This window comes from Physella acuta, unplaced genomic scaffold, assembly GCF_028476545.2.
Source record: "Physella acuta isolate Inbredline_101_S28 unplaced genomic scaffold, ASM2847654v3 ptg000592l, whole genome shotgun sequence".
Lineage (NCBI taxonomy): Eukaryota > Metazoa > Mollusca > Gastropoda > Physidae > Physella > Physella acuta.
The window spans coordinates 567,609-589,624 of NW_026732111.1; the positions used below are offsets into that span (position 1 = coordinate 567,609).

The following is a 22,016-nucleotide window of genomic DNA, read 5'->3' on the forward strand; positions in this document are numbered from 1 at the left end:
TAAATTCCGGAAGTCATACATTTGTCAACACCGTTGTCAAGTCAGTGATGTATTTTTACAAGATCTAGCTGTAACATATTTTATGAGGTAAAATCAAGTCATACCCAGCATTAGTATGTCATTATGTGTTTGTTAGCGCTATGTATTGGTTAGCTATATTGTATCAGGGTTGTATAATGTCGTTTAATGGTATGCTTAGGTTAAATTTAACACTATTCATTGCAGTATTATTACATTTCAGTATCTGTATTGTTAACAACATGAACATATTTTACAATAGGGCCTGTAAGTAAGTCACAACTTCTCGTTCTCGTACTTGCAAGCTAGTAGATTTCGAGACCGCAGACTTACAAGCCCTATTGTAATTCTTAAATAAACATACACCAGAGTCAGTGGCGTAGCTAGGATTTTCGGGCCCCTATGCAAAAATTATTATCGGGCCCTTACTCCACTCTGTAAATTGTGTATTTTATACGTACTAATTGTGTGTTTATACGGCATTATTATGTAGAAATCCGTATCGTAAAATGCCTTTGATTTTATATCACTTTTATGTAAAAACAAACCAATAAATTAACTATAAGCTTGTAACATGTAAGTAACCTAACACAGTAGCGTCACAGGGCAGGAGCTCACAATTAAGTCTTGACACCATGACGAAAACTCGTAAAATTTACCATTAAAACTGTTTTATTCAGTTAAAATAATAAAACATTAAGGAGAGGGGGTAACACTCCACCGGAAAGGCAAAATTGTTAGACGGAGTGGGGGTGACACTCACTGAACGCACCGGGTGATATTGAACCTTGTGACACCACTACCCAAATACACATTTTTAAAAGTTGCTAATGATTTATTTAGATTTTTTTTCTTTCTCATAAGTTTGCAAAGTGATTAATATGTTCCTTGAGGTCCATTTTAGATGCTTCTGTATGTTCGATACTTAGGGTGGCCAAGTTATCGACCCAAAGGGCATATCTACAGCTTGTTTCATAACACTATAATAATGGAGAGACTCGGGACGCCTAATTGGCCTAATCGTATACTGCTGCCGAGGCGGCTGAAGGACACCCATTATTTTCTTTAGTCATTGATTATAGTAGCCCTCCGTATCCCTATGGTATAGCGCTCATTAAAACCGTGAATGCGCCGTAGTGCTCACGGGCGGAGCCCGGTGCGCCGGTTGATGCACCTGTACAGTCTGACCGTTGAATTAAGCAGTAACTGTGGCCCCCAGTACAGGACACCCAATTAACCGATCCGCCTCACTGTCAAGGGGGGCGCTCTCTACAAACGAAATTTTAAAAAAATTTGATGGCGGAAAACTTTACAGGAGTCAGAGTTTCTTTCTAGCTTCTCTTCGAGGGGGGGGTGGGTTGGGGGAGGCACTGCTTCTCATGTGCGTGGTTGTGGTGGGAAAATACACGGTCAGCAGAGGTTTGTCTGAATTATTCTTAACGACTTCCCAATGTTTCTTGGCGATTTGATAATTTTTGTATTAATGCATAAAGGACAAGGAAACGGACAAAAGAAAATCTTTAGGTAGAGGCATATTGATAAGAGATAAATTAGATCAACAAACAAATTGTGATTAAGGTTAAAACTATTAACACATCGACACATTTTCGAAGTAGCTTGGTGTGAAAACACTGTCTACGGCTCTTAACAAAAAAAGATTGGTACATTCGTAATCATGGATGAATGAAATTTTGGTAAGGACAGAGAGTCGAGAGGAGAGGGGGTGCAGGTTTGTGGCGGTGGGGTAGAGACAGTGGCGTAGCGAGGTCGGGTGTCAGAGAGGTTTGAGCGATGCGTATAAATTTGCGGGTGCCTTATGCCTATCTCACAAAAGAGTCGATGTTAAAGTTTATTTATAGGCTAATTCTCTGAACGGTTTGTCCGACAATGCAACAATGCCTATAGTATTATTAATATCGGTGGGCCCTGTACACCCCCTCCCCAGTAAGAAAGGTCTGGGGGCCATTGCTAAACATTTGATTACTTCTACAGTAGAAAAGAAACCAGATTTCCGTTTTCTTTAACAAATTTATAATATTTATAATATAATAAAAATATCAAAACTCCAATGTAAAAGTTTGAAAAAATTTAAAGAGGGAAAAGGGCCCCTACTTTCCTTGGGCCCTATGCCTTGCTTACCCTAGCTTTACGGTAGCTACGCCACTGACAAGAGTAGTGCAGACATTAACATTAGCTGTTGACATGTACACGTGCAAGAGTGTAGTCCACATTTTAAACTGAATTAGGCCTATATATTTTATACATTGAAATCGTGGAGGAAGCACACAGTCATCTTGTTTGGGTGCTGTTATTAGTAGCTTTTACAATATCGGCTGGTTGAAACATGTTCCTTTACGTTTTTCAAAAAAGAAATTGTTTTATTACCATAAACATACGTGGAGTGAATAAGTAGTATCAGTCTACATTGTCAAATCATGGACATTGGAAAACTGATGTTGGTATTATTTTTCTCTCCGGTTGCTTTATGGTACGGACAGAATAACAGTATCATAAGTAGACGAACTTTATTACAATTATTTTTTTTCTTGCCGGAACAGTCATTTTTGCAATGGTAATTAGTTACTATTATTTCATATTATAACCCCAAGAAATGACTAAAATTGATTCTAAATGGTAAAAGATAATTTAGGACGGCGTAGCAGTAGAGAGCGGTAGAAAGATAGATTCAAGTTCGAATCCGGGATTAAGTCAGTACAGTATCTCTAGTCCACCCAGCTGTGGTGGGTGCCTAACTCACGTTATGGAAACAAAGGCCGTTGGGCATACTGCTGACCACACTATCCATTTATACGCCGAGGTATCTGAAGCAGATGAACTTTACAGCTTCTACCCCATGTATCTTGGGTACGAACGGCACAAAGATGAAAAGATAACCTAAAACGCTAATGAAACTAAAAAAATGTATTGGGAATTTTTTTTAAATTATCTGTAAATTAAATATTTTAGTGCATTTAATTAGATTTGGTGCGTTTAAATGTTAATTAATTTTATTATGCAGGCTTTATTTACACTTTAATAGCTGAATTTTGAGATTAAAAATGTTGGTTTAAATAACTTTTTGAGACTCTTTTTTTCTAACTCATTTTTATTAAAACGCCATTAGCATTAGGGAATTCAAGACACGTACACATGCTCACACTTAACTTGTTTTATTAACAAATGAAAGGTTATCTATTATAGTAATTATATTTGAAGCTCATGCGACAATTGGAAGTGACTGGAAAATATTTGTAACTATAATTTGTTTTCTTTAGATGCGTCCCAGAATTCAGCTGAGGTTTGTTGGAGAACAGATGAAGTATTTGGAAGAAAAAATGCAATTGATGGAACCTGTTATTGGCGTAATGAAATATGTGAGAGATTATTCATATGTTTAGATATAAATTGTGTTATTGTCGTGTCGGGAATTAGCATGTAGGTAGTAGTCAGTTACGTTTAGCAGCCACATAATTTCTACTACTTCAACATGTTTTATGTCATCAGGCATTAGAAAAAAGTAAGACGTGGATGGAAGATAAAAATGACAACCCGTCTATCACATACATTGAGCTTTGCAATGAACTTGCATCAGCAACCACGGCCTTGTTGGATTTAGCTTCAAACATTTTAGGTAATCATTGAATACAGTAATTCTATCTAATTTATGTTATCAGTAATGAACTAAAGATAAAAAATAATTGCAATTTTAATTCAACTTATTATGTATACTTTTACCAAAAGGCGAAAATGAAGAGCTTGTCGATGTTGATGGTAGAACGCCATCTTTAGCTCAGTCTACTCTAGAGCCTACAAAAACAGAGAAACCTGACCAAAGTGAATCAACAAATCAACTGACTAAACTAGTTAAAAATCAAGAAGGTATAAAATATTTTGTTTTCACTAAGTTAAAATTTTAAAAATAGAACAAGAAGTGTGCAAGCATTTAACTTATTATATTTAATTGAAACACTGCTATAACATTATTTGTTATACATTGCAGAAGTATTCACTCGACTGGGTCTTTTAGAAAACAGCATATCTTGTCTACAAAGTTCAATACAAAAATCTAAAGAAGACACGTCAGAAATAAAACAATGGAGAAACAACTTTGTAACAGAAAAGTGTGACATGGAGTTAAACATTGACCAACTGACTAAAAAACAAAAGCAGAACTTTAAAAACCTTAAAAAACAAATAAGTGAACAGGATAACAAAGTAAAGGAGATGAACAGAGAAATCGAAAGTTTAAAAGAAAAAGAAACCAAGTCAAACAAAACACTAGAGAAACTGTCTCTAGATATGAAAGAATATGAAAACAACTTCCACAAAATAAATAAAGAGATGCAAGATCACACAAATAAAACAGACAGTATAACTCAAGAAATTAAAAGACTTTCTGATTTGATTGTTTCTTTACAAGAAGATCATAATAAAATCGTGGTCAATACATCAACCGGATTTGAAAAGTTGCAATCAAAGGTAAACTGTAAAACTGCAAATTATTTTCTATACTAATCTTCTTCTGAATGGTAGTTAATGTACTTTAAATTTTTAATTATACCAATAGTAATACCATTTATTTTAATTTTCTGTGAGTTTTATTATGCAAAAAAAAAGTTAAATGTATACATTTTCAATTGTAATCGTCGCTCATTTAGCAGTGTGTGTTGTACAAGCTCCTACAACAAAGATTGATGCCCATTGACAAACTGATTCAAATCTCTAACCAGAACTTGGAAACTAGGGAAGAAAAAATAAAGAAGGCATGTTTGTAATAATTGTATACAAATGATTAACATTGGTAAATCCTAAATTACTCACATAAAGTCTGTTATTAGACTATTCATATTGTTTTTGAAATTCACTGATAAATAATTTTAGTACTTAAATAAGAATATATTTTCAATCATTATCTTATCTTACTAGTTGCCATTATCTAGTGGGTAAGTCGTACATTTAGCCAATGTAGACATGTGATTCCATCATTTATTTCCTTTATTTTAATTTAGCTTGGTGAACTAGAAAATACTATTCTAAAGTTGTCCAACGATTTTCATCTCGTCGGTAAGTTTCTTTTAAAGAAAAATATTTAAAAACTTATTTATAAAACAGATGTGATTTAATAACAATTCTACCATTTACTTTTCTCGCTTGAATTTAACAATAGTAAAAGCTATTATATAATGCTCAATAATAACAAATCGGTAAATGTTTTATAGGTTTGCTTACCTCCGTTCAACATTTATTCCCCCCTTTCTTACGCTTTCTCCAAATCACTCTCTGCCTTTCTCTTACACGAACGCATCTACTTGGTAAACGAAGTTAATGTCAGACAGACCATAACGTGATGTTCGATAGCCAGACAGACCATAACGTGATGTTCGTTAGCCAGACATACCATAACGTGATGTTCGTTAGTCAGACAGACCATAACATGATGTTCGTTAGCCAGACAGACCATAACGTGATGTTCGTTAGCCAGACAGACCATAACATGATGTTCGTTAGCCAGACAGACCATAAAGTGATGTTCGTTAGCCAGACAGACCATAACGTGATGTTCGTTAGCCAGACAGAACATAACGTGATGTTCGTTAGCCAGACAGACCATAACGTGATGTTCGTTAGCCAGACAGACCATAACGTGATGTTCGTTAGCCAGACAGACCATAACGTGATGTTCGTTAGCCAGTCAGACCATAACGTGATGTTCGTTAGCCAGACAGACCATAACGTGATGTTCGTTAGCCAGACAGACCATAACGTGATAAAGAATGGAACATTTCACTCACCCATAGTGCCAGTCTCTATACCCGTGGGTTTCCGTCAGGTGTTTGTTTCCACACCTGGTACATTACACCACCTGGTATGTCGGGGTGGGGGGGGGGGGTCGACCTACAGCGGCCTATCCTAGTACAATAAGTCATTTACAGAGCTGTAGTTTAAAATTAAATAATATCAATTATCGTCACATCATCCTTTTATGTTTCTAATATAAAGACGGAGTCCCATACGGGCCAGGGGTTAAATCTAAAATAAAATAATAACTGAAAGACAAAAATAATTATTACATTTTTAACATCTTGTTATCAAATTAATTTATTGTGACATGTAATGAGCTATAATATAGGTTGATGGTGCTAGTTTTGTCAACCTTTTTATAAGCGTTTTAAAAGTACAACATTATAAATTTAGTTCTAGAGATTCTTGTTACGATAAATTAACCTTAAATAATTAAACTATACAGACTGAATAATTATAACAACGCATATAACCTTTGTCGTACTATTTTTGTGAGGTATTAATTGAATTACTACACTCGTAGTTTCAATACGTAGGACACGATAAACTAACACCACTAAAACTGAGGACCGTACTAAACTAGTGGTCTAGTGTCTCAATTAGTGGTCTAAGACAAAATTATGTATTTTTTTTTGGATTATTGTACACAATGTATTTTATTTAAAAATTGTTTGATTTGGGTTTGCCGTTTTTACTTACATTTTGAACAACATTCAAAACACATATAATTAGTTTATGTTTAGTGTTAGTAACATAAACTAATAATACGACAATACAAATATTATGGATTAAATAGTCAGAGCATGGGGACCATCCTTTTATGGCGTCCACACGTGGGAGGCGGGGTGGGGGCGGTGTCCGAAGAAAATATACTTTTGTAAATGCGTGTGGACTGGATATGGGAGGGGGGGGGGGGGGGTCGGGACATTATCGACGTCCACATGTTGAATTTAACAACAAAATATTTTTTTTAAATGCACATAAAATGTTGGTTATACATTACATAGGCAGTTCTCGTGTTGAATTTCCCCAGCACAACAGGTGAATAAATGTAGCCAACTTATAACTGTTTACCGCCAGCCTAAGAAAAAAAGCGGAGATTTATTTACAATTGGGAGGGAGAGGGGGCAGTGACCGCAACAATTATCTAAAATATTTCACGATATGTCAAGTTTATTTTTTAAACATTTCAAACAATTAAAGCTTAACTTTTAAAAACAGTTAGATCTAGGCTGTGATTGATCCTGTGACTAAATCATTGTAGGACTACATAATTCATTTGTGTCAAACCTAAGACAATGTAGATTTAGTGTTTTTAGCGCAATTTCCATTCTGGAGAATTGCGTTTATTAACTCGTCATTTCTGGGAATGGATGGATGAATGAATGAATGTATGGATGAATGTGTGTCCGGGCTTTAAGTCGTATCTCCTCCTCAACGAAGCAATATCGATGACTAGTTCCAAAAGCAATTATGTTAAGCAAGTTACGACAATGAGCATAGGCCATAAAAATTCCGGGTTTCTTTCATGTATTTCCCGGAAAAGACCAAAAACCTCGGGAAAATGCAGTTTTTGGCCCATATCTCGGCAACCAGACCACTTAGCGACTTGAAACATGTACCAATCGATTCCTACCATAATTTAGAACAATATTGCCGAAGAAAGTTTTCAAAAATATCCTCTCGTTCGTGCACAAATTTTAAAATTACATAAACACTTACAAACCGATCGTTCTTCTAGTTTGAACGCACCCCAGCATTATACGTCAGAGCTATTTTTAGATAACATAAGGAAATTGCGCATAAATGTCACTAGACTTTTTTAATTAACTTGTTTTCTTTAAGTAAAAAAAACTAAAATTATCACGTTACAGTAAGATATTTAAATAACAGTACGTGTATAATATGCTCGCTTCGTCAGGTTTGTAGGGCTCACGGTAGGGCGACTTCTACTAAAGGTGGGGGGGGGGGGGGGGGGCAGGTGGTTTGTTATGGAAACATGTGTAGCGTAAAGTTGAGTAAGAGTAATGGAATGACGTCACGTATATTCAATGAATTTACCCAACCCATTTATTCGTTAATAGCTAGACAGACATAAATGACATTAAAATGTTCGGTCTACAGCATCTTAAATAAACATTTGTGTTAAAATTAATAATGTTTGTGGACGTCATAGATGGATGACACCATTCGTGAAATTCAACATGTAAATCATACATATGTTTTCTAATCAACAGAGTCACGTGTATGTAACAGATATGCTTGTTATGTACAGCTTGCTAATCCCACACCTGTCAGTGATAGATCAATTATTTCAACATTTAATGAAGTACGTGAATATAACGGTCAACAGTTTAATCGAACAACAGGAAAATTTGTATCACCACATGATGGTTTATATCTTGTCTATGTCACTCTACATGAATGGGGAGATAAACAGATTAGAGTTGGTGTGATGGCTGGAGGCGAGTGGTGTAAGTCTGTAGAAGTAAAATGTGCCGACACTAGCGCTGCTGGGTCAGTGGTTGTTGACTTGAAGAAAGGTCAGGAACTTTACTTCGAAGTGTATCACGCAGATCAAGGTGCAGCTTTATCCTGCTACAGTAGTTTTACTATCGTTAGTTTATAGAAGTACAACACAAAACATGGTGGATGGTAAATTCTCAAAACAATAAAATATGTAACCACCCTGTAATACACACGCTAACCACTTTCTATGTATGTAGACTACATGTCTGCACAAACTTAAGTTGTTTATATGTTATTTGTTTAATTATCATTTTGGAGTTCTAGCTAATTCAATGTACTCACCAATAATGTGTCATACTTGACGCCACTAAGCTCATATCTCTAATAGACTATAAGACTGCTCTGTTTAAATATCTTTATCAGTATGTGAGCACTAGGTGTATTGTTATGATGTATTTTTTGGATAGATATTAGCACGAGTGCAGGCTGGTGCGAAGAGTATAGTGAACACATTGGTATGATGACACATTGGAAGTTAGTGACGTATTTGGGAAGAGACTTGGTTGCTATTAGTTTGTGTGTGAGGTATTCTAATCTTGATCGTCGGTGTGAAAGGACATGTGCTGGTTGGCATGTCTCAAGTTGAGAGATAGATTCTAGGAATATAGATGTGTGGATACAAGAATAAAGATTCGTGTAAGGAGTATTTAGTTCATCTTATCTCTAAGCGTCGTATATTCGTCTGAACGTGAGATTGCCTTATTGGTTCTTAAGGTTGGAACTTCTCTCCCTGGTAGTGGAGATGAACTAAAATGGTAGTCGACCGAGTCAAGTGACTCAAACCCTCTCACACTAAGCAAAGCGTAACACGTATGGTCTAATTATAATTTTCGTGTTGTTACAAAAAATACTTATACCTGGAACTACATGATTATGAACTATTAAAAATAACGATTGTTAGAATAAATTCATTTAACAAACACTATCAATTGTATTGTGTATTAAAAACATTAATTTGTAATAAATATTAAAGAATTTTTTTTTATTATTATACTGCAAAGAACTGTTGTCGTTTTGATCACTACTGCCTTTAATTTGAAAAAAAAATTGTTTCCGTGTTATTAATTTTTTTTTGTATTCAGTAACATTGTGTCTGTAAATTAACATACATTAACACATATAATAATTAAAACATCTATTTAGCTATCAAATGTATATATGGTTCCATGACAAATGATCTCAGGACAAATGATCTCAGACAAAATATCTCAGACAAAATATCTCACGGACAAATGATCTCAGGACAAATGATCTCAGGACAAATGATCTCAGGACAAATGATCTCACGGACAAATGATCTCACGGACAACAGATACCAGGACAAAATATATCAGGACAAATGATACCATGGACAAATGATCTCAGACAAAATATCTCACAGCGAATTTTTAATAGTATTTACGATGATTTTAGTTGAACTTTCTTATTGACTGTTAATATGGTTTTGTTTACTTTTTTACGTATAATAATTGTGAAAAAAAATGAATTAGTGAAACCTAACAAACCATCAAAAGGTGTATTAAGCAAATGTAGTAGCATTTGATTTGAAAAAATAAATATTAAAAAACAAACTTACTCTTTTAGCCTGAAAGGTATAATAAATGATGATGTATAAAACAAATAAAGTAACGGTAGCTATACAACATTGATATTCATATCACGCGAAATATCTTTCAAAAATGTGAATGGGTCTGAAGGTTCGTAACGTTAAACTATTGTTTTTATTACATCATCAACACAAACATTCTGGTAGGTACATCGTTATGATCACACGTCTCCAATACTATGTGATCATGTATTGTGTGAACTCTTGCTCGACATGTCCTAATTTCACATTTCCATATCTCTTTTCCTGCTTATGGCAAACATAAATTCACCAGAAACTAATGTCCAAATACCTTTCTGCGAGGTTACGTAAGAGACCAAGGCAAAACAATCACCATTAATACTGCTTTGTTTGATGCACACTACGACATACTTAGCTCCACGATGACCACTGTCATTTAAATAAGCATTAGTCACCTGATCACTAAGGTGTGACCGACGCATAACAATGGACGTTATATGCTAGTCGTATTGTCCATGGAGGGCGGATGTCTTTCCCTGAAGGCATGTCTCTACCATCAAAGCCACCTTGATACGAAGGTGTGTCCTTATTGTTATTCCATCTTCTTTGATCTAGTTTCGCCCACCTGACGTGGTAGGATTGTCTCACGTTTGTCAAGCACACCTACGCTGTCTTTCGAAATTATTTCTTAAATCTTGGTATACTATATTACTAATACTAACCTTAAAATGTTTAGTGCAATATGACTATTTTATACGGCAAACATTTCTTACAATTATTATATAGGCTTATAAACAATATTGAACATAGTAAACAAAACCATATGACAGTCAATAAAAAAAAATTCAGATCAATTAAAATCATCCAATACACTATTAAAATTTAGGTGTGAGATATTTTGTCTGAGATATTTTGTCTGAGATCAATTGTCCGTGGTATCATTTGTCTTGATATATTTTGTCCTGGTATCTTTTGTCCGTGAGATCATTTGTCCGTGAGATCATTTGTCCTGAGATCATTTGTCTTGAGATCATTAAAATTTGTCCGTGAGATATTTTGTCTGAGATATTTTGTCTGAGATCATTTGTCCTGAGATCATTTGTTCTGTCACCGTATATATATATATATATATATATATATATATATATATATATATATATATATATATATATATCTGTGTGTGTGTTTATTCCTGTATATGTATTTGTATATATATATGTATGTTAGCACAGAGCCTTACATCGCAAAATCAAATAGCTTAGCTTTAGTGAAAATCAAAGCTACAGCCAAATGTTTACAATCATTGAAGTTTTTCCAATCTGTCTACTTTAGTTGAGACTTTCAACAAATATAAATCATGTTTGTCTGTTTTATATGACATTTTAATTTTAAAATTAATACTATACCAAACACAAACCAATTAAACGACGCTATGTCTAATGAGTCTATGACGTCACACCCCTCCGTCATTATCCCGGTTTTCAAGAAATGGATCTCATTATTGCTTACACTGAAGTAGAGAGTTCGGTCCCTTTCTTAAATTAGGCTCGATAACCAGGGACAAATACTCATGAAGGTGAATAACTCCTAAATAAAACAAGTGCTGCCTTGTACTTTGTTCTTTATATGAACAAATGCTATGGAAACTACTTTAAGTGTTTGTAAATACACCTTTTTTTTCGTAACAAAAAAAAAAATTTAAAAGTAATTAATATGAATGTAATTAATATAACTTTGACAAAATATTCACTTTTTTTAAAAAATAGTAGATGACATTCTATAAAATCACAATGGCATTAGTGACTGTATAAGTAACTGGAGTAACGATAGTTAATTTGTACCTGTTTGTGTACCTGTTTGTGTACATGTATATAATGTGTGCGAGTACGGCGTATGACATTCCAGTTCTTCTACCGGGTTAGTGTAGGTTAGTTCTGTGTACTTTTATATAGTCACTAAATCTTAGTTTGTCTACAAGTTTGAGATTTAGAATCGCCTGTGTTTGTGTAGATATTGCACATACAATAAAACTCTCTTTAGCGTTGATAAGCCTGTGTTTTATATAGTTTTTTGTTCTGTTACTCGTGTTTATTTGTTTGTTTGTCTTTAGATTGTGCGAGCCTACTCACACTGATATCTAGACGTATTCAAACATTTTAACATTATTTTGTGAATATAGTAAAATCTATATAATTAACATTTTTAAAAAAAATGTGTTTAAATATGCAACCTTAAAGATTAATAACTATTGTTCTTATATTTCGCTTTCAAGCGGCAAACCTTGGGGTTTATTAACAAATAAAATAAACCGGGAGTGATCTACCCTAAACTTTCTCGAATATTCTTATATAACTTGGAATATATACATGATTTTTAATTACTTAAACTTTTAAAAATAGAATAGAATCTCATAGAAAAAAGAATTGCGCACCAAGCGAACGCCAAAACAAAATGTGCATAATAGTGCGCAATATTATTAGTACTTTATAAATTTACATGCGTTTTTTGAGAAATCGGAAATAGCGTAAATGAGTACTTCCGATCAACGGAAATTACTCAAAATTTGAAAGAAGGTAGAGAATTACATCTTTTACTTCCCTTTGAAATTTCATTTATCTATCTGAAATAGTACTCAAGTTATAGGCTTTTGAAAAATTCAAAGTAGAAAAACTACCACTTCCGGTTATCGGAATTCGATCAAAAGTTGATCGGGATCTACGATTTTGATAAAATACTTATATATGAAATTTTAACATCCTAGCTGTAACGGTACTCAAGTTATCGCGTTTACACACAGACACACAGACACACACACAGACAGACACACAGACATACGGACAAGATTGCAAAATTTTGTTTTTCTGTATCAGTGAAGTGTAAAACGTCGAGATTTGTAAAATCTCTATTTTTTTTGCACGATTACAAGACTTTCTCTATACTTCGTATATACGAGAAAGTAAAAATGTAAGGAAACCTTCAAGGGAACTTATCAAGATATGTATACTTTGAAATATATTTTATTGGTTATGTCTCTTATGTAATTATCATTTAAATATGATATCATAAAGTGTAAAATGTATGTTTTAGTGAATCTATATATATAATTCTCTTCTGGGAGACGCTAGAAAACAAGCTGTAAGTGCGCTCCCTACCACCCCAGCCCTACATGGTGTGGTGAGCTGTGGTTCACGCTAAATATTTACATTCGTATAGCCGGATTTAGTGTGGCTATTAGGGGCAGATAATTTAGTTTGAAACGATTTTAAAGTTAGGGGAGGTAACTAAGAGGAGGCTGCTTTCACGGGGAGGGGGGTGTAGGGTAGGGGTTGGGGGAAAGGAGGGTGGGGTAGAGGTTGGGGGAAAGGAGGGTGGGGGTAGTATAGTTCTTAACGACCTACTGATAGTGTTTTAAAGCAAATATTTTCAGTGGCAGCATTGGTACTGTCGAATTCACAAATTATGAATTACTGAAAAGTAGAAAATAAAACAACTAAATAGCGGCATATGATATGCCGCTGATCGGCTCGTAAAATATATAAACAAAAGAACGTCACAACAACTTTCTCTTAAAGATTTTAGTTCTGTTGGTGCAGTCTCTAACACTTAACACTATATTTTTAAGCAGACCTTGGGGAAATTAAGTGTTTATTGTACTGATATAAATACAAATAATAACATGTCAAAGTGAGTGTCTTGTTTTTGACTTTGTGATTATATGTTTTGTTGTTTTTTGAGTTCCAGCATGTTTTGTGTTGTACTTCTATAAACTAACGATAGTAAGACTAGTGCAGCGGGATAAAATTGCGTCTTGGTCTGAGAAACATTCGTGACGTTACTTCATGTCAACAACCACTGACCCAGCAGCGCTAGTATAGACACACTTAACTTATATAGACGTACACTACCTATCTCCATACCACAGACCAACTCTAATGAATTTATCTGTGCTTTTATCAAGTGTCACACAGGCAAGATAAAAACCATCGTGTGATGATACAAATATTCCTAGTGTTTGATAAAATCTAGACCGTAGCATCCACGTACTGATTAAAAGTTCAAATTGTCACAGACAGGTGTGGGATCATCAAGCTCTTCATAACGAGCACATCTGTTACATACAAGTGACTCTGTGGAATAGAAAATACGAGCCGGCCCGCGGCATAACATACGCCGCTATTTAGTTGTTGTTTTTTCTACTTTTCAGTAATTCAAAATTTGTGAATTCGACAGTTAAACGCTGAAACTGAAAATATTTCTTTAAAACACTATAAGTAGCTCGTTAAGGACCATACCCCCCCCCCTCTTCCTCCCCCCCCCCCTACGTTTAAAATCGTTGGCTCTGCTTGTAAACATTTAGAGTGAACACAGCTCACTAAAACCATGTAGGGGTGGGGGTGGTAAGGAGCGCGTTTACAGCTTGTTTTCTAGGCGCGTTTGCAGCTTGTTTTCTAGCGGCTCCCAGAAGAGAATTATATATATAGATCTGTATGATTGACATGTTCAAGTTCACACATACATGCTAAGCTCTGACTATTTGATCCTTACAAGGAAAGTTTGTCTCGTCATTAATTTATGTTGTAACATCCAGTATTTGGTTTAGACCAGGGGTCGGCAACCTGCGGCTCGCGAGCCGCATGCGGCTCTTTTGATGACAAGATGCGGCTCTCAATCTCCTTGCACAATTATTAGTATAATATTTATATTATTTTATTATCAAAACTCATAACAAAATATATTCTGTAAAGAAACAATAGTTTAAAAAGAAAAAAAAAATCTCATCAGAGAACAGTGGGAATAGGTGCAGTAGAAAGTATACTGACAGCTAATGGCCGTTTGGGCACCAGACCCAGCAGGACAGCCGTACTGTGGACAGCCCCGTGGCGACCTTTCCATGCGTGCCAAAGCCCAAGTGCCGACTTTAATGGGGAATGTTATTTTATTTAGAATGCATTTTCTTATCCGTTAATAATCATTAATTTGTCATGAGTGACGTAGTTTTTTTTTAGTTATTAGCTTCCTACTGTTGAGCCGGGCACTGGACGGTGGGGTACAAGTTTACTTTGCGTTCAATGGGCTAGAAGATAAGCCTGGTGAGAACCAAAGGACAGAGGGGACCGAGACACGGTAACCAAACCGATGGCGAAGCCAGTTTGTCGGACTATGCCGTGTTGAGTCCTGCCTGGCTAATGGCAGACACCTCCTGTGCCGGTGATATCCGTAAAGAAGGGGAAAAGTTAACAGCTTCTAAAGTGGATTTAGACAATCCTATATTTTTATTTTTTATTACTAATTTCATTTTTTCTGGCGAAACAAGTTTACCTTTTTATATGAATAAATATAATTTCATAAATAAAGCTATTTATTTTAAATAGTAAATCAAATAAATTTACCTAATCTTAATCAGAAAATAAAATATTGACATTTTAAAAATGTTAGTGGCTCTTTTAAACCTGGGAAATTTTGAAAATTGTAACTTTTGGCTCTTCTGTCTCAAAAGGTTGCCGACCCCTGGTTTAGACCATGTTACTGCGGGGGGGGGGGGGGGTTGTTAAGTTTGTGTGGGGAGTGGGTACTCTTAAAAATATTTTTTCTATAAAATTATTATTATATAAAAATATATATTTTCGTTCTGATTTTTGGATGTGGAGGGAGGATGGACGCGCTTAGGTCAATGACCCCACCCACTCCGAAGAGGTGCCTTAAAAGAAAAACTGATAACACCTAAAGACAAATACATTGTATGAGTCATTGTATGTGTATACAAATGTGACCAAAACAGAAAAAAAAACAAATCAAACCATTTTATTTTAACACCCGAATTGAAATATGGATTATATTTCATTTATATTTAAACAATTATCTATAACGGCATAATTTGAAACTGTACGTTTATACCATCCTCAGTTATTCTGTAATACTTCTCCCACTCTATTAAACACCGTGTTAACGTTAGCACCATCAAACTCGTGTATTGCTCATTTAACATTAACTTACATGAATTAGATACGTATGTGTTACTTAAAACAATTACATTTTCTGAGATTTCGTTACGGTTTAAAATGATTAAGCGAGGCCAGTGTCGCTGGATTAGACATAAATAATAGCAGAAGTAAACAATCATTGCAAATCGTGTGTGTGTGTGTGTGTGTGTAACTTATATTCAAGAACTGTTGTATGGACAAATTATACCCCAACAAACGGATGTACAAATATTGTTGACGTCAATATGCACAGGTATCCTCATTACAATCATTGTTATCACACTTTTACATTAAAACTAGTGCTGACGTTTTTTTTTACCACTGTAAACTCTGCAAAGTTTTGAGTTGGTATCCATTCCCACCCTCCACCCACCAATGGTATTTTTTTTTAAAAATACGTACAGATAATAACAATAGTTGTTTGTGGTTTAGATTTAAAATAAGTAAGAATCCTTTACAACTTATGAGAGAGGAGTGTTTATGTATTGTTAGCCAATGTCTATATCGTGTATTAAAGCAGGAGTTAACGATTGCTAGGGGTCTTTCTGGTAGAGACAAGCGAATAAGACAGCACTGTGTAATATGTGAACACGAAAACAATTTTGTTTTAAAATACGTTAAACTTTCTGACGACACATCCAACAAGGCTGTGGATACTGAGTCGAGTTCTTGCTGTAACTCAATGTAGGTCAAGGAAGATAGGCTATTTTTACAAGCTTTTATTTAACTCACTTCCTCTGTCGTCAGTCTGTCTAGACGGAAACGCAGGAGTGAAAATTCGGACAGTTCTACTTGACCGATACGATTCAAAGTTGGCACGTGGGTCAAGACATGAAGACAATGCAATCTGAAACTAAATTTGACTAAATTGGATGCCTAATTAATTTTTTATGAATTAATTAAAATTTGGACCGAATTAGTAGGCATGTCTAGCCAACCACACCACACGCGTCATCACCTTCAATAGCTGCGCCATCACGTAATGGCTGCGTTCAAAAACCATTGCGCGCCTACTGAACGTGATGTTCAGTAGGCGCGCAATCGTTTTGAGTCATGTAACTCTATTGTAAATAAAACATGTAAAGTACTGAAAAAAAAAATTCATAAAAAACGTTTTAATAACAAGCTTCTATGTAATGATGCACTAAAAAGTAGAAAATAAATTATAGACTACTATTTAAATAACTATAAAGAAAAGCGTGAGTGTCTTCCTTAACATTAGTAAAGGTATCCAATAGATACTAAAGTGACCCACGCTTTTCTTTATAGTTATTTAAATAGTAGTCTATAATTTATTTTCTACTTTTTAGTGCATCATCACATAAAAGCTTGTTATTAAAACGTTTTTTATGATTTTTTTTATCTTGCAGCCAAGTATTACTTTTCTCCACAACCTAGTTTTTATTTTAAAACAAGTTGAAGTTTTATATTTGTATTCCTGTACAATCTGGGGTAGTTAAAAGAGTCAATATATGTTCACCTCTCCCTCTACCCCCGGCCCACTCCCATTCTCACTAGCCAGAATTCTTGTAAAGACTAGGCATGCTGCCCAGCTTCGCTTAGGCTTTCGAAAACATTGAGAATTTGAATGCTTAATTAATTCGCCTATATAAGGCGCCGGTCGATCGAGGTCAGTTTTGACCCACTCATCGTAGACTTTTCGACCAACCGGTCCCCTGCAAGATCCTGCCAAATTTGAAGCGCCTGCGGCGCCGGGAAGTGCACCCGACAACTTAGCTTTATATATTATAGAGATTAGCAAATTGCATAGATAAACGAAGATTTCAATAAAGTAATTAAGGCCTGAAATACTTTAGTATAGAAATGTATTATTTGAATAGATTCTCGATCTAGGTCTACATCTGTGTAAGTCTAGTTTTTCCGTAGATCTAGATCAGGGGTCTCCAAACTACGGCCCGCGGGCCAGATGCGGCCCGCGATGTCCTCTCATCCGGTCCGCGGAGATCTTTTTGTCCACGGAAAAAGCGTTTGTTGGTGATGGCTGAGGAACTTTGACCCGAAAAATCAAAGATACGCCTGGAAGAAACTGGCCCCCGAACTGAAAATTGATAGTTAATGCGGCCCTCGGACTGAAAAGTTTGGAGACCCCTGATCTAGATCATCTAGATCTAGATCTAGAATCTCTAGATCTAGATGATCTAGAATCTCTAGATCTAGATGATCTAGAATATCTAGATCTAGATGATCTAGGATATATCTAGATCTAGAATCTCTAGATCTAGAATCCAAATAGATAAAATAATTTTTTTAAGTTTAGGCCGAGAAAATCGTATTGTATACATTTCATAGCGTACATAGCTCTAAATCATATTTGAATGAAATAGTTCATTTCTTTTTATTCAGTTTCGTGCTCTGTTTTTAGTGTAAACAATAAGCTACGTCATTATTAAATGCGTTCTTGTCCCAAGTTTAAACACTCTTCCGGTTGCATAATTAAAATTGTTTTTCTACATTCAAATACGCATTTTTTTTTTATTTTTCTTCTTTAAATAAAATTGTGGTTATACATTTAAAACATCTAACATATTATTTTCAACAAAAGTCCGTATAAAGTTCTTCATATATCGATGCAGTTTCTGATTTGATGTCTGGCGAAAATATTTTGCGGACAGAGAGAGAGAGAGAAGTGCGCATAGGGTATTTTATATATTAGGATGACTTATACAATCCATATAGCTTTTGATCCTTTATTTATATGTGCTTTTGTATGCCCTAATTACAGTTTAACTTACATTTTTCATAGCTTTAATAACAGGCTCCACAATTCGAATCTGTTCTTGTAAATATTTCATGTGATTAGTGACTTGTCTGATTTGAATTCTCGGACGCATCTATAGAAGAAAACACAGCTAGCTTAAGTAAGATACTCTCTAATGTGTGTTCATTCAGATAAGTATTTGGCATGTGACATTTAGGAAATTGAATAAGAGAAAAATCATTATGGAGAATAACCGGCTATTCTAACCAGATACTATGGCACTATTAGTTGATTTGCACCGTTTTACAATATTTCATTACCTACAAACTAAATGTTTAAAGTTGGCGTTATCTTACAAAATTGGATTACATTCACGTTACACATAGAGATAAGACGAACAGACAGATGTTGCCGTTAATAAAAAAAAATGTAAAATCTCAATTCTTTTTTATTCAGAAAAAGATAAGTTACTTTGCTTTAACATAAGAATAAAGTAGAAAGTAATTTATTTCTAGGTTCTGCAAGACTAAAGGTAACAATTGTAAGAGTTAGAATTCAAAATACAGTATGATATTTTAACAGTTGCACTACGTAAAATACAGTATTAAATACGTATGCATATAATTGTAATATCTTTCAGCTACGTTTTATAATTTTTAGACTTATATTATTTTTTTAAAAACAAAAACTATTCTAAATACTAAATTTAGGAAGCATTTAATGCTTTATATACATTACGTGATTATTTATTAAAATAAAAAAAAATAGTTTATTTTTTTAATATAAAATTTAGACACATTATAAAATTAATTATAGGTGGATTTAAAATATAACTCATACAGACAAAAATTAAAAAACACACCTCTATTTTTCTACCGATGTAATTCAATACATTTATCGAATAATCATTATTCAATTTAAAATCTTTACCTTTCTAACAAAGTTACATCTTGACCATTGACCTTGATAATAAAAATAAACTACTTCAGTTTTATTATTGACCATTAGCTAATCACACCACCATGTTTATAGATATCTGAACGAAGCATAAACGCTAACACGACTCCATTCATTAAGATCTAAATCACGCAAATATTATTCGATCACACATTAATTAGTGATCGATAAACTTATAACAAAACAACCGTCAACGTAGAATAATCTCGATATAAAACGACGTGAAACGAGCACTGAGGAGACTTGTGGTTGTAGCCACCACACGTTATCCACACGAATAATGATGTCGAACATGATTTAGTTTTCTTCTGCATTGAATATTCTGTCATAAACTCTCATTCATTTGTTTTCTCGATAGTAGTTATTTTAACGTGAACTCTTCATGAGTTGATTATATCTGAACTTTTACTGGACTCATTCATGTTCCTAACCTAATTCTAGACCTAACACAAAATCTAACCATAAACGTCTATCTGCATATAATAAGCAATATATCGTATATACATTTATCACATATGTAGGCTTATATGTAAGTACATATGTAATGAAATTAAACAGTATATTATGTTACCTTCTTTACCACAATGTGTTTTTGCTACAAAAACAAGATCAGTCACACTTATGTCCCTTGAGTTGTTGTGTACTTTGTACCGAGGTTTCAACGTAATAGATAATAGCGGGATTTCCCGTTTATTGTTTCCAGTTTCACGAGCAGGTTAGAGGTTATGGAATAGTTTGATAACGTTTTACCTACACGTCAAAAGAATACCAGAAGTCAATATTAAAGTAAATGTAATCAAATGGTTTAGAGAATATACATGTATCTTAATTTAGTAATGAAACGTGTATTCATGTGTGGATCATTTAAGATATAATGTGTCGTTTAGTTAGATTTTTTAATGATACAAATAGTACCTATTTTAAGATATGTTAAAGATGGCTACAGGACATTACCCCCCCCCCCCCCCGGAAATTACCCCGCGGAGCAATTATCCCTTTGACACTTACCCCCCGCTCAAACTCAAATACCACCCCCCGGGGAATTATCCCCCCCACACCTCTCAAGTTAGAATCCTAACTCTAACTAGAATTCTATACCTATATACTACCTTAATCCAAACCTTAAGAAAAAGACCAAAACCTAAGCATCCACCTCAGACTAAAACTTCACACATAACCAAAACCAACGCTAGACACAACCCTAACCTAACCCTAGCTCTAACACTAACACTAGCCCTAGCCCTAGCTCTAACAGTAACACTAGCCCTAACCCTAACCCTAACCCTAACCCTAACCCTAACCATAACCATAACCCTAACCCTAACCCTAACCCTAACCCTAGCCATAACCCTAACCCTAACCCTAACCCTAACCCTAACCCAAACCCTAACCCTAGCCCTAACCCTAGCCCTAACCCTAACCCTAACCCTAACCCTAACCCTAACCCTAACCCTAACCCTAACCCTAACCCTAACCCTAACCCTAACCCTAAACCTAGCTCTAAACCTAACCCTAACCCTAACCCTAACCCTAGCCCTAGCCCTAACCCTAACCCTAACCCTAACCCTAACCCTAGCCCTAGCCCTAAACCTAGCCCTAACCCTAACCCTAACCCTAACCCTAACCCTAACCCTAACCCTAACCCTAACCCTAACCCTAACCCTAACCCTAACCCTAACCCTAGCCATAACCATAACCATAACCCTAACCCTAACCCTAACCCTAACCCTAACCCTAGCCCTAACCCTAACCCTAACCCTAACCCTAGCCCTAAACCTAGGTCTAACCCTAACCCTAACCCTAAACCTAGCCGTAACCCTAACTCTAACCCTGTCCGGGGGGGGGGGGTAATGTCCTACTCGGCTGGGTGTAATTGACAGGGGGGGGGTGTGACCTACTTAGGTCTAGTAATGTTTTATTTTTAGTTTGACATTGTTATAATACCATATATGGTTTGTGGTGCAACCACCGGTTTTTTTCCGCTGTCTTACTAAGAGAGTCTTAGACTCAGAAATTTTCCATCGAGAGATGATTGATTGTTTCAGACCAGATGACCACCTCAGCCAATGGTCTTACGATCTGAAGGTGACCTTCCATGTTACCTAAGTCTATAAATAGATCGCCCACAGGTGTCTCAAGGCAGTCCATTTTGACCAGTTGAATGTGAGAGAGCATAAGTCCTGAGTGTGCTATGTATTATTAAGTTGTTTAAGTATCCTAATATTATATTACTTGTGGCCAAGTGATTCTTGATGCTATAGCAGTGTTATGTGAATTGTGGCTATTTTTATAAAGTGTTAGAATCTGTGATAGTATTTATTCTTACGCTTTGTAAGTTGGGTTTTGTTATTTCTAAACTAAATATTTTATCTTGTTTAATCTAGTGTTCTGCCACAACTTTGTTCACTTATTAAAAGTTGTATGCAGATTGAATGAGTTGTTA

General features: G+C 35.1%; 1 protein-coding gene and 1 long non-coding RNA gene across 4 annotated transcripts; one reads left to right on the forward strand and one right to left on the reverse strand.

The window, feature by feature from the left end:
• Positions 1 to 12: 12 nt before the first annotated feature.
• LOC131947317 (chromosome partition protein Smc) lies at positions 13 to 4,825 on the forward strand. Of its 2 annotated transcripts, none has more exons than XM_059308510.1 (6): positions 13 to 87; positions 3,294 to 3,392; positions 3,523 to 3,649; positions 3,760 to 3,897; positions 4,019 to 4,497; positions 4,677 to 4,825. In XM_059308510.1, exons 2-6 carry the CDS (start codon positions 3,294 to 3,296, stop codon positions 4,791 to 4,793), a joined length of 960 nt encoding a protein of 319 aa, XP_059164493.1. In that variant the 5' UTR covers positions 13 to 87; the 3' UTR covers positions 4,794 to 4,825. The 2 variants fall into 2 exon arrangements, with proteins under 2 accessions (XP_059164493.1, XP_059164494.1); XM_059308511.1 differs by having other exon boundaries at positions 4,680 to 4,825.
• LOC131947327 (uncharacterized) lies at positions 4,544 to 20,224 on the reverse strand. Of its 2 annotated transcripts, none has more exons than XR_009387865.1 (3): positions 20,145 to 20,224; positions 18,651 to 18,749; positions 4,544 to 4,758 (listed from the first exon to the last, which is right to left on the reverse strand). It is a non-coding gene; the product is annotated as an uncharacterized LOC131947327 (long non-coding RNA). The 2 variants fall into 2 exon arrangements; XR_009387864.1 differs by lacking the exon at positions 4,544 to 4,758 and adding an exon at positions 6,789 to 6,901.
• Positions 20,225 to 22,016: the final 1,792 nt, after the last annotated feature.